Here is a 14,206-nt window from a genome sequence, read left to right on the forward strand (position 1 = left end):
GGGGGGGGAAGAAGAAGAGAGGTATTGGCACACCTGGGGAAGGGACTGGGAAGTCTAAAACAGGAAATAGGCTCACACTGCAACACCAGTCAGAGACAAATCTCCCACAGCCTGAAATGGGCACTGTCAGCAGCACAACACCAGCTCTCCTGTCTGCACTGAGGGATTCTGTCTCTCCTCCAGCACCAAGTGTTTCCTCCCTCACAAGTGAGACCCAAAGCCACTGCTTGATCCTCCAGATGTGCCTGACAACATCAGGTCGCCTCACACTGCTCTCCGACCTTGGAGTTGTCATGTTGGTTTATAGATGAGACTACAGTCACAGTAGGCAGGCTGCAGAGTCAGAAACCCCCTCCACTTTCTTCCCTAATCTTTCTCAATAAAACGCATCCTTACTGAATCTCCAAATGGCTATTGTGCTGTGTAAAAAACCCAAAACCTGAGAGGAAACATGCAACCAAAACCAGTTTTTCTTGACATAACCAGGAGAAGGAAGGTATATGCAGAGCCATAGCTGTTTTGAGAAACAAAACAAAAACAAAAAACCAACCAAGCAAACACGAAAAGCCCCCGTGTTTCCATGCTGGGATCCAGAAAGAATAAAACAGTTCTTCCAAACCATATCACACATCTGTCCCTAAAATGTCTCAGGTCAATGAGACTATTTTGGATGCCCACACCTATTATAGCTTCACACTCCTTAGCTGAAGGGACTGTGGTCACCTGTGCAGAAGTCAAAGCTGGCAGTGCTGATGGTAACAGTTGGGCTGAAGTAGCAATGAGCACACCTTGGCTTTCCTCTCTGTTCTGATGCTGCTAAATCCCTGACACCCAACTGCAGCCAAGCCGCAGAACAGTACCAGGGCTCCAGATCAGTTAGTGTTTGACAGTGATCTCTGCCCTTCACAACCACTAGCTTCTGAATCTGGTGACTACAGAAACTTGAGAGAGAGAAATGAAGGCTGCTTAGTTCACAGCAATTTATCTCAAGTCTCATTTCTCACAAACCACTTCTGTGATGTTGAACCAAACTAACGAGCTGTGACTCAGTTTCCTCTCTCTGGAATGGAAAAAAACAATACTTTTTTACTTTATAGAAATACATGTAGCAAGTTCTCTGAAAAGTATAAATTAGTATAAGGCTGTCATGCAACCACACAGAAATAATTAGTAACAACAGACTCTCTTCCCTGGAAGAGAAAGCTCAGGTCAACGTGGCAAATGGCACAGACTCCAATTACTGGAAAACTTTTCAGAGAACAGCTGTGACCCTGAGTTGATACCTGTTCTCATTAAACAAGACAGATGTAACATTAACACGCAGTGCTACAGGCAAATATTACTTAACCTTTATCCAGACTGTGTCTTCATTATCGGAAAAGAATCAAGAAATTTAGATCTACTACAAGATGGGTAACTGATTCTCTTCGCATTACTTTGACAAAGGCTATGATGAACACCCTCATGAAAGGGTTCTTACTGCTCTCATCTTCATAAATGGTTATATCACAATTGCACCTAACTTGGATTTGTTAGAACAAGCTTCCTTACACTTACCAGGAACATGAACTTGGTGATAAGCAAGTAAATGTTTATTTTGGCTCTACGTGTGAATTTCTGGCATATGTTTTATTAAAACTGCTGGCTCTGAAACACCCATACCTAAGTCTGACACACCTCACATTTCCAGCTATTGTCCTACTGACTTCCTAAAAGAACAACTTCAATATGTAAAATCTCTTCTGCTTCTGAGACGTATAACTGGACTCCCTGTGTCCTTTCCTCAAGTCTAGAAACCTCCACTTTGCCCCACAGGCTGTTCCTCCCCACCTGCCTAGCATCCCTGAGTCTGGTATTACCTGCCGGGTTCCCAAAAGAACTGAGTTCTTACATCAGAGTCTTGTGTATCCTCTCTATGGCATCCTCCAGCTCTTCCTTCTGGTCAGGAACGAAGCGATACTCGGAGACATAACCTGCAGTGTGCTTGTATGGGTCATAGTCCCCCAGCTCAGCTGCAGAACACAAGGAGATAACAAAGGTCACCTGTGCTTCTTCTCAACCAAAAAACGTGTTATACAGTCCAACCACTGGTGCCCAGCTACCCCTCTCCAACTGACGGCAAATTTTATCGGCAGTCAGATAAGAGAAAAAGGAATGAAGGAAGAAAATACAGAACTATTCACTTCAGCACACATAAAAGCAAGAAAAAATTGTCTTCACATTTTAAAATCTATATAGAAGGTTAGAGCTAGAGAGAGCTAGAAGCCTTGACAAAAGGAAACCTACTGCTTCTACAGGCCAGACAAAATTTTAACCAAACAGCAAAGTTTGAATTCAATGACATTGATTATTTGGCAGCATACGCAAAACAAGTGTAAAAGAAAAGTCTAGTTTTGTAATATTATGCTCTCATGGTATACTGCAATATTACTGGCGGGAAAGTTCCGTATTATTGCTGGGACTTTAACATAAACTGGGAATATAAATGGAGGTAAATATCCTGTGAGTCTTGGAGGGAAGGTCTTCTAATGTTGTTTCTTATGAAGAATCACAAGCTTTCCTTTTTCAATAAAATATCAGTGTATTTCCTGGATATCAAATTCACTTTAAAATAAAAACAGCTTTCAAAAGACGTTTCTTAAAAAAAGAATAGTCAATGCAATTTTGTTTGACGCAACCCTGAATTTGTTCACATTAGTCATGTCTGTTCATATGTCGTAACATAACTTTAAAACAAATATCATCTTGGCCAGAATTCACATCTACTGATCTTAACTATAATTGCATCTAAGAAACTCCGCAGAAGTTAGTATTTCAATTTTTTATAACCTTGGGTAATATCTGTACACCAAGTTTCTCTGAGAAAGATTTCACAGGAGCTTTCTATCCAATGCCCACTGAGCCAAAACCATAGCCAAAAGGAGGCTTCAAGAGCCAAGAAGGAAAAGACTCCTCTAACTACTAATGTTTCTGTTCTAAATGTTGAAATGAAGTTGCTGGAAAAAGATGGTGAGCTACTCAGTATGGATGTTGAGAAGTCTCACTGGAAAACATCCATTAAAATTACGTATTCAGCGTCTGAGACAGACATTTCTCAGGTGTCTTTACATATTTGGAACAACTGCAAACCCTAAACACAAGGATAAAGTTTTTTATAGAGCCCGTAGGAATGCATACTTCCTGGAGCCTGGACTAACTTTAACTCACTGTATGTAACCTTGGCCATGCTTTAACTCTTCTCTCTCCCATAGACTTTCTCATTGTTTTCCACTAAAAATATTTGAGATTAGAAGTACAGGAACAGGACACTATACCGAAACAACAGCTCTCACCACCTTACAAAATAACTGAAGGCCATGAATTTACTCCTTTTACTCATTTCTCATAATAAAAATGAAGATGCATCATTGCATATTTTCCTGCTTCACACTTGAAGTATTTTTCAGAGTAGGCTTGTCTGCCAGTAAACTGAAATGTGCATTGCAAACAATTGTTTAGAGAATGACATGTCATATTTCTTAGATGACAAAATAAAGTAAAAAATAATTATACAAAAATAAATACTGCCTGAAATTTAGACTTTTCAGATACACATATAATCCACCACAAAATCCTGTATTAGGCCCATTCCTATTTCATACACAAGTTATTCTGCCCTGTCATTCAAAATGGATATAAAAAGAGGACTATTTTTTATGTTATATTAAGTGTTTTTGAGTCACACTTTTAACACCAAAAATACAAATAATCTTTCCTTGATACATATCACTTTAGACAAATCTAAATTTAACACAGAAGAAATTATAGATAGAGGTCCCAGCATGGTACTTCACACAATTTTTGATTGCAATTCTGTTTGAATATAGATCTTGAGATGTAATGGAAAAAGAATAACAGCTGCAGTAGACAGACGGCTCCTTTCTAATTGATTGCTAGTTCTATTAAGAATGCAGCACATAACCTCCACTCCTGAAAAGATCTGTACTGATGGATGAATGTAGATAAATACTAAATAAAATGAAAACTCTTCACATCAGGTCAGATCATATCCTCACATTAAGTAAACTTGCATTCATATGGATATAATGCTTTATTTTCCAGGTTTGAGGCTACCAATAGCCTTTGAAGTCTGTAAAACTCCTGATGAAAGTTTTTTCATACTCTACATGTAATCCGAAGTCATAAAGACTTGAGTACTTGATAAAATATTCCCCAGCGAAGCAAAAAATGTTTAGCAGAGTATTCAGACTGATTTTCTTCTTTACACTAATTTCCATATTACTCCTGTATTATCTATTCAGAATGGTCATTTATTTACAGCTCTTGAACTGAAATCAGTCATGCTACTTCTGTTTGGAAGCGAATGCATAAAGTGTTAATGCTGTCTTCAATCATCACTTAAAATAATCACAATGCAGGATTGAAAGAAATTAGCTCTCAGAGGGCCAGGAGAACTTACACTGAATTATGTATGCTCCCAGCTGTGCTGCAGTGTTGATTGGACAAGGCAAACGGCCCTGTAGAACATCTTGCTTTACCTGCAAGAAGAACTGATACCTAAAACACAGAGACAAAACAAAGTTGTTATTTTAAGTCCATTTAATATTTCAATATTATCCCTTTAATTGTGCACATACCACGTACCATAACTATGTGACAGTAAATGCCTGTATTCCCCTCTAAATGACTTCCCCTATTGATCCTGAAATAACAAAGATTCATCCACGGGAAGGACCCAGGAAAGGGAGCACTCCCTATTTTCCAATCTGCTTATATTGTGCAGATGCAATTACTTATCTCCCTAAAATGTCATTTCCCTCTTTTGAACTTTCACAGAGCAGGGAAGAGGGAGCAGTAGGGAAGAGGGATAGGAATCAGAAAAATTGAACAAGAAACCTATCAAAGGGCAAAAGTTTAACCTCGTTATGGGATCAGTGTAAAGGATGACTGGGTAGTGGATGCTTGCTTACTCAAATATTTCCTCTTCACATACCAGACTATTGACTACAATGCAGCAGGGAAGTTTGATGGAGCCCATGACAAAGATGGATGGGTGTGTCATCAGCAACTAAGTGAATCTGTCATAGCACAGGATACTCTCCTGCTTGGAATAGTGATAGCAGGGGTGAAAATGTAATTTTCAAAGTCGTAACCTGCTTCTACACTTCAAAAAGCTGAGACCACTTAGAATGAATCAATAAGCCCAAAGCAGATGGAACAGACAAGATAACAAGCCATTATATAAAGGATCTGCAGTTTTGCAATATTCCATTATGATTTCTACAAAATCTTTTAAATGCTATTTGGATTTTATCTGGTTTTATTGCAACAAATTTATGCAGTGTTTCACATCAGCCTAAGTTAATTTCTTGCACTGATTTCCTACAAAATGTAAAAATACAATGAAGGTAATTTTTTACAGAAAAAAAAAAATCTTCCATACAAGCACATAGCTTTTCTATTATTCACTAGTTCAGTTTTATCTACATAGAGCCATTCAGCTACTCTGCAAATAATTTATTCTGTGTTAGTACAAGTAACTTATGAAAGCACCTTGGAATGCTCTGTAAGTTCAAAGTGCACCTACACTGATTTCAGAGAACTTTACAAACTGCAGGTTACATGATAGCTGAGTCGGAAAACTTAAGGAAAACCAAATTTTCTAGACTTTATCAGATGAGCCTCTGAATAAAGATACCCGTCTTTCTGATTAATGATTTCCCACAGAGTTTGTGCTGTGACAGATGTTATGGTAGGAACTTTTATGTTATGGTCCATCCTCTAAAAAATGGTTAATGTTCTCTACTTTAGAGGAACGGCATTAGCATAGGAATTTCCTGGGAATGTCTCTGGGCAACACAAAGCACAGACACTCAGTGTTTCCTCATTCTAAGCAATACCTCAGTCCTGTTTCTAGTTTATGCTTGCAATCCTACCTAGACAAATCTTCCCTGTATGAATTATGATAATGACCAAGATGATTTCACATCCTCTGTGAAATACACAACAGCATCTTTCCATATGAAATGCATTTCTGTTGCACACCCATACTTCTGTTAGCATTTCTCCACCTCTATAGAGCAGAGTTGGGAAGGAGAGGATGCTAGAAATGTAGTATCCTTGCAGCAGGAACCTGTATTTCTGTAGTCTCAAAATAAAGTAGCATAGGAATCCTCAAAACACACCTGCATCCTGCACTGCTAATTGCTGAAGTGACTACTGTAAGGTGAACAATCTCAATTCCCACAGAAGCTGAGCTCCTTGCCTTTTGTCCATACCTATAGCTAAAGCAGTCTCATCTTGTGCGCCTGTGTTTGTCATGCATATATTAGAGTGCCAAATTGCAAGTTTTCTCTAGCAAACACTGCAGTGTTAGCTTTTGCCGACAACCAGATAGATTCTGCTGCAAAGCAATTACAAATTTGACAGGTTTTCATTATTTGCAAAGAGTAATCATGTAATGGCACAGATCATCAGAATCTAATAACAACAGAACTAGCTCTCATGTCCATTAAAGTAATAAATACATGCTCCAAAGAAACACATTGATTAGCACAAAGCAGTTAACACATCACTGGAATTACAGCGTTAGGCAGAATATTATTATTATTATTATAAAGGAAAAGAGGATCTTTATTACCTCCTAAGTAGAAGGACCTTTAAGAGTCCCTTCCAACCCAAATTATTCTAAGGAGATGGTGGTATTATTATTATTATTATTATAACCCAAATTATTCTAAGGAGGTGGTAGTATTATTACTATTATTATTATTGGTATTGGGATCACTACTGTTATTTTCCTGAACAAAAAAAAAAAGCCTTTCTTCCAAGTTTTAAGAGCCTATGGGAATAAGTGCTCACAGATGTTGAAGGCAGTTGGCTATTCAATGTGTTTCATAGAAGACTGACAATACCATTATATCACTTTCCTAGGCTGGCCTTCTGTAACACCCAAGGTGCCAGTTCTGCATGACCAAACACTATCAAGTCATGACCAAAGGCTTCCTAGTGACACTGGAACCTTTCTTGACTGGATTTGCACACTAATCAGCAGTGTAGATCACTGGCAGGCCTTATCACAGGGCAAAGGAAGAACTTGTGAAAATTTAGCTCCCTGGCTCCACCCTGCCTCCTGGGAGGCAATCACAACAGGTTCTGTGGCCAAAGTTCCCTTTCCCAGGGATGCCTGTCTTTCCCTGTGAGGAGGATTTAAAGCTCTTCTGGGAAAGTACAAGAGAATGGCACCAAATTTCCATAGTACAGGGGCATCCCATTGCTGCCAGCTTATATTCTTTTACCTGCCAAGTCACAGCATTTTTTATTTTTACCAGACCAGCCTGAGTCTTGTTGCATTGGAGACTTCCATTCCTGTTGTGCCAGTTGGAAACAAAAGAGCAAGAAAACTCTGGAGCAAGAAAAATATTCTGCCTGTGCTGCAATCTTTGATTTAGGAAAATTAAAAACCTTGCATGCATTCTAATGAATCCTCATGTGCCACATTCTTAGGACATCAAAAGAAGTATTTTGGCATTTGTTAACGCAAGCCAGCACACTAATTTTGTCCGCCTACCTACCCAAATTCTCAAATTTCCTTTTGAACCTAAAGTTAATTGTCCAAGACATTTAATAAATAAAACAGACAGATAACCCCAAAACTGTGAGAGAGTTCAGATAACCTTGTGTGTGTGTCTGTGTGCAAGCATGTGCATGTGTTATTGTGTGTATCCTCATACCGTGCAGAGGACAAGCTTAGGTAAAAGAATCAGAGGCATGAAACTCTTTAATTTCCTTCACATATTTTTAGTAAGTCCAAAAGAAATCCCCTTGAAAAACAGTTCTGGAATTTAAGCTATGGCCAATGAAGAAGAAAATTCCCTGTATTTATATCTGATATCCCAGTAAACTCTAAACTTGGTTATAGCATAGTATAAATGCAGCTGTAACACTGTATTACTGAAAATATGGAAAAAAAACCCCATAACCCACTCTTAAAAATGTACATCATGGCCCTTTGATTCTTGATGCACCAGAGAACATATTTTCTTCCTGGGCTTCCTAACAGTCCTCACTATCAACCACTGTGAAGTTATTCTCATTTTTCTTTATACACACCAACGTTCAAGCAAAAACATTCAGATGTTCAAAAAAAAAAAACAACCCAGGCACAACAATATGCACCTGGTTGAAATGTATTGCTAGCCTGAGATCAACAAACTATACTTTTATTAAATACTGTACCTTGTTATTTCTTCCTTTAGTTTACATGGATCTTCTGCATAAAATTTAATGCCAAAATACAGAGTGTATGGTGGTCCAGCTGCACGAAAAAAAAATTGGTGTAACAGTGAGTTGTCATGAATGGCTAATTGGTATTAGTTGTTACTAGTTGACTACAAAACAGCTATTAAGAAGCCTATCTTAACATTTTATGAAATTTTAAATTTTCAGAAAAAATGTTACATTCACACAGGAAATGGTAATGGTATGCTAAGCATGATAGAGGCATCACAGCCACTATAAAATTATACTAATTAACAATAACACCACTTATTAGCCTAAAACAAAATTTAAGAACAGAGCAGTCTTTGGACAATAATGACACTTTTAAGTGATACCATGTGCAACCCATGTGTGAAATTTTGATACAGCAAAGAACTGCAATAACAAACTTGTTAAGAACGATAAATCTGTAGAATATTGTGCCAACTGTGTAGATGGAACATTGTTACTTCATCTTTGTCCTTTAAGTTCAAATTAAATACATACTGTTTATCAATTCTTTATGTTCAGCGAGGGTCTTTGCAGGATCCAGCCAGTACTGCGAGACAGATAATTACGGAAATTAGTTACTTAACTTTGAAAATTAGCACAGAACAATTGGTTATTCATATCACTTAACCTTTTCTTCTCCTTGCCTCATACTGAGCTGACAGGAGGAACTGCACTCTCATCCCTGGAAGAGAGAGTGCTGCTGCTTGTGCTAGTAAAAATAAGTATCAGCTGCCATGAGAAAATATGTTTTTCTGTGAGTGCCACAGGTCTTGAGATCAGCACAGGTGAGATTAAACACTTCAGTGTGGGGAAGAAGAGACAAGAATCTCATCTGCCTTTTCATTCCTCCAGTGAGTACTTAGCTCTGTGGCCATGGCACAAACCCATGCTTAAAATTACTACGCAGCTATTTATTATTTCAAAGGCTGCCAAAATTTTCCTGAAGAATGCAAGAGGTGGGGGGAGGACCAGGAGATTTCTAACATTTTATTTGCAAGCCAAAGATGAATGGAATTTCATGGATAATGCAAAGGCATTTTTCAAGCCAAAGTCAGACAGTAAAGACGAGAACATTTAGAGATCCAAGAACCCCAACACCAGGGCCCTGTGAGCACCCCTGGGCACACCTACACAGTAATGTGTGCTAGATACTTGTTAAATGCTTATACAGATGGATAAACAGTGTCAGCTATAGATACACCACAAGCTGATAGGCTGAAGTGCCAAAAGAAATGCAACAAAAAACCAATGTCTCATTAACTCAGCGCGCTTGCATAGCAGCTGCTGACAACAAACCCCGGCGTGGTGAGTGCCAAGGCAGCTCCGACTGCTGCCTCCGCCCTTCCCATCTCCTGGCAGCCCCTGGGACAGCCCCAGTGCTGTCCCACCGATGCCCCTGCAAACAGCTCACCCCTGCTGCAGAGGACACAGCACCTCCTCACCCAGCTGCAAGGTGCCAGCACTGCGAATCTAAAAGTATTTAACAGTTACAGAAGAAGTGGGAAAAAAATATAATAATTTTGTTGATTATATTGTTGATAGTTGCATCCCAATGCAACTATCCAGTTGCTAAAGGGACTGGTTTACTAATTATTCTTTACAAATGCATACAGTATTACTTTAAGATTTTTTTATTTACTAAGACTGATTAAAAAGCTACAATGTTATTAAGGAAAATAGCTCCCTTTTAAATTAAGGTAGAAATTGCATTAAAAAATGTTTTAAAGTACAGCATAAAGAATAAATGGACTCTTTTGTCCTTTGTACTTTTACAAACCTGGCTCACATACAAGCCAGGTATGTAAGCAGCATGCACCCAAGCTCCATGCAGTGTTTCATAATTAGCCCTTTTAAGGCCTGCAAGAACTTTACCACAAATCTGGAATCTTAATTTTTTGTATCTGCATAGGGTTAAACTTGGGTCAAATTCCATTAACCTGCTTGAAACAAAATATTAACTAGTTAGAAATGTTTGCTGTAGTGTCAATCAATGAAGTGTCTGTTGCAGAAAGATCTACCAAATTCAAACTAAATGTTGGACTGTCTTAATTAGATTCTCACAATCAAGGTGTTAGTTTTTGATCACATTTACAACAGGAAGAAACACAGTTTTGAAGATAAAATGTGTCATTTTTCAATTATAATCTGAAATTATCGAGACTTCCTACAGCCTAAGACAACACTAAGAATTGGAATTGCTGTATCAGATTTTTCCTGCAAATATCCAGTGCAAAGAACCTCAATCTACCAAGTTCAGGACGTCCCTATTATATAAGAAATGTAAAAATTTTCAGGCAATTCTTGCATATAAATATGTATTTAATGCTATTATCTTTGGTTTTAGAACCTGAAGTTATATAGATTATATTTATTGTGATATCATCAGTGAACTGATCCTGCTGCACTCTAAAAGTTTATTCTTACTACCTGTAACTCCCCTGACCATCAGCTTTGTGTCTGTAGTTTTAATCCAATAATATTCTTCTAAATTTTCTTGTTTCTACTCAACATTATCAGTCTCCATTTTCCTTCCACTGGTTATGACATCTAATTTAACACACACAAACACTTCTCTTTCCTCCTAGATAATTTAGTACATTGTGTCTGGGAATGAGTGTAAAAATCCATTTTAAAAACTTCCATTCAACAAAACACAAGGTAGGTACAATTTGACTTTTTTTCTAAGATCTTGAAGACAAAATATGCTCTGCATTGTATGACATTAATTCCCTGCATTGCCATGGGTTACCTCCTACCTGCTGTGCTCTGAGGGTTGTGTGCTCAAACAGAGCTTCCTCCAAACAGGGGAGAAAAACACATCTACATTGCAGGGTGGGGGCATGGTGCAATAAATACCATTATTTGCCCTTCTGTATTTGTATTTCTCCTCTTATGTGGTACATTTGATTATAATAGCTCAAATTAGCACTATCAGGTCAAAGAATAAGAATATTTACTGTTGTAAATATTCTTACTGCTGTACTATTTTGTGTATATAGCATGATTCTTTTGGCATTTCACAAAAGGGAACATCTTTGGGCTTCAGGAGGACCCTTTGCCTCATCAAATTCTGCTCAGCTTTTCTTGACATATCATGTATAAATAATGCAATCTCTGCCTTTTGTGTACCTCAATAAAACACTGGCCTCTTCCATTCCAGCTTGGCTATCCTATACACCCTGGCAGAGCCACAAGGGCCGTAGCGAAGGGACTGGGTGGAGAGCACCTGGGAGCTGCAGCACAGCAGGAAGCAGCTGTGAGAGCAGCACGACAGCCCTCCTAGCACCAGTTCACCCAGCCCCTGGAGAAGTGCACGCCTGGAACACTGTTTTCCCCAAATACTACAGCAATGAGAGACTGCAGTGGGAAGAGTGTGGCCAGCAAGTCGAAGGAGGCGATCCTCCTCCTCTCCTCAGTCCTAGTGAGGCACACCTGGAAAACTTTGTCCAGTTCTGAGCTCCCTAGTGCAAGAGTGCCAAGGAGCTAAAGCAAAGGGTCCAGTGAAGGGTCACAGAGATGGTGAGGGTTTTGGAGCATGTCTTTTATGAGGAGAGGTAGGATCTGGGCCTATTTAGTCTGGAGAAGAGATCTCACTAATGCAAGTAAGTATCTCCAAGGCAGCTGCCAGGAGGAAGGTACCAGACTCTTTTTAATAGTGCAAAGTGACAGGACGAGGAGCAATGGGCATAAACTAAAACACAGAAATTTCCCCCTCAATACAAGGAAGAACTTCCTTCCATTGAGGGTGGCAGAGCACTGGAAGAGCTGCCCAGGGAGGATGTGGAGTCTTGCCTTCCAGAGACATCCTAAAACCCCCTGGGTGTGCTCCAGATGACTCTTCTTTGTCAGAGGGCTGGACTGGGTGATCTCCAGAGGTCCCTTCCAACCTAATGAGTCTGTGATTCTGGACAGAGCTTCCTCAGCCACCCTCAGCCTCTGCTACACATAGTCTGGTGATTGTGTCTCACTTAGAAATAGCAGATTGGGCACAAAGTCCTGGGAGATGAGGCAGAAGACACAAATGTCCTCTCCAGGAAGACTAAGCTGAGAACCATATCCACATTGAGAACCACAAGGACAGTATCTAGCATCAACTCGCATTAATTTGGGTGCCAGTACTCTCTGCGGTAATGCAAAAGGCTCAGGTGAGGGTTAGATGATGGAGCACAGTTAGGGATTCTGTTGTACTCAAAGAAAATTGGTCTTTTTTTAAAGAACTTGCAGCACTAAGAAAAGTACTCAAGTACCACATGAGAAGAAGCACCATGTAGTTTGTCAACAGAGGCACTATTAGGAAACACTACTGACAACACAGCATTAGCTGAACCCATTTGTTCACTGGGGTGTAGTTTTATATCATGGAATTTTTAATTCATTATTAAATGTTGTACTTTAACCAATTATTAGAAGAGATATTTTGTTGTTCCTTTGGAGACCTATCTTGTTCAGGAGCACTGAGTAGATATAGGTAATGCTATTCTGACATCAACTTGTAATCTTCCAGAGCTTGATTTTTCCATTTGAATACTGTCCTTTTACTGTGGAGAATTTAGCAAAACCTGGAATGTCAGTAAAGTGAAATTTGTGCAATATGACTAAATTACTATCCTAGAGACAGGGTCATCCAATTTGTGCTTTACCCTACTTTTCGTGCCCCTGTCAGTGCCACCCAGTTCTGTCAACCTGCTGCATCCAGCTGTTCTCACAGGCTAATTAGTTTGTTGGTGTTCAGGAAGAGACCATTTTAATGCTACACATTCATATACACTACGTAGCACAGTGAAACCTTGTTCACTCATTAAAGCCCTACTGGTAGTACTAAAATAATTATGATACCACCCACATAAGAGGTAGCTCACCAACACAGCACTTAAAAGACCACCTGGAAGTGCTGAGGCATGCAGGAGTAATAGGGAAATAACCAAACAATCCCTTTCAAACCCTTAATAAGAAAAATGTTTCTTTTGTGACCGATTTATGTTCTTTAAAATACATCATTTTGTCTATGCTGCTTTGTTCGTCATTCAGTTAAACCTATAGTGTGACAAAAAACCTGACAGTACAAGTAATAAAACTTTCCCCACCACAAGCAATGTATTAATAGGTAGCCCAACCCCCAAACACTTTTCTCCCTCTGAGACTAACTCAGGACCATGGTTTTAAAGCTAATTAGCAAGGTAACCTTTTTCCTCTTCCCTTAGGAAATCCACTGTGGTCAATCCAAAAAATATCCAATCCAAAATGCAGATCTAGGCTTATTGCCAGCCATTACTGAACTAATTCCCACAACAGCCCAGAGAGTTTTAGCCGCAGTTGGCATGCAACTAAATATATGTTTACAGCTAAAGCACAAGGTGTTTTTTGTTGTGTGAAAACTTTCCATTCTTCTGCCCATTCTTAAGAGCTTACAGGAGTTCACTAAAAAAAGCAAGCTAGCAGCATAAAGCCACACATCATAAAACACATAAAACTACACACAGTAGCGCTGTTTGGCTCATTTATGAACTTTTCAGATGAAGGAGCATCAGTTTTTTGCTATCCTTACATAGACAAACAACACAAACAGGCCTTTTCACAATGGTTTGTTACAGAACAGCCCAGGTGCAAAGGCAGTCCCTGTGGCAGCATCTCCAGGCTGGGCAGTGGCACTCTATAGCCTTGCACACAGCTGATGTCCCATATCCACATGATAAGGCCTGTGTTTGTGTAAGAGCAGGCAAATGACAGAAGTGGGATAAACACCTTCCTAATCCATGGGAAAATCAAGAATCACAGTGGCTTCCTAACACTGAGCTGGCCAGAGGATAAAGCCTAAAGCTAACATTAAATTAACACCACTGGAGCACCACACGAGAGAAAAAGCAGAACAAAAGGATGTGCCCTAAAATATGCTTTTGTGTGTCTGTTTCATAACAGAGGTGCAATCAGTTTTTGT

The 14,206-nt window shown here is 39.2% G+C and overlaps 1 protein-coding gene across 1 annotated transcript in view; it reads right to left on the reverse strand.

Annotated features, from left to right (window-relative positions):
* EPB41L4A (erythrocyte membrane protein band 4.1 like 4A) overlaps positions 1-14,206 on the reverse strand; it is a 118,224-nt gene that overhangs the window by 56,150 nt on the left and 47,868 nt on the right. Inside the window, exons 3-6 of the mRNA XM_063181167.1 lie at positions 8,767-8,818; positions 8,239-8,317; positions 4,460-4,557; positions 1,892-2,012 (exon numbers count right to left, since the gene is read on the reverse strand). Of these exons, the coding sequence (XP_063037237.1) occupies positions 1,892-2,012; positions 4,460-4,557; positions 8,239-8,317; positions 8,767-8,818 (350 nt within the window). The remainder of the gene's footprint in view (positions 1-1,891; positions 2,013-4,459; positions 4,558-8,238; positions 8,318-8,766; positions 8,819-14,206) is intronic.

Source organism: Melospiza melodia, chromosome Z, assembly GCF_035770615.1.
Source record: "Melospiza melodia melodia isolate bMelMel2 chromosome Z, bMelMel2.pri, whole genome shotgun sequence".
NCBI lineage: Eukaryota > Metazoa > Chordata > Aves > Passeriformes > Passerellidae > Melospiza > Melospiza melodia.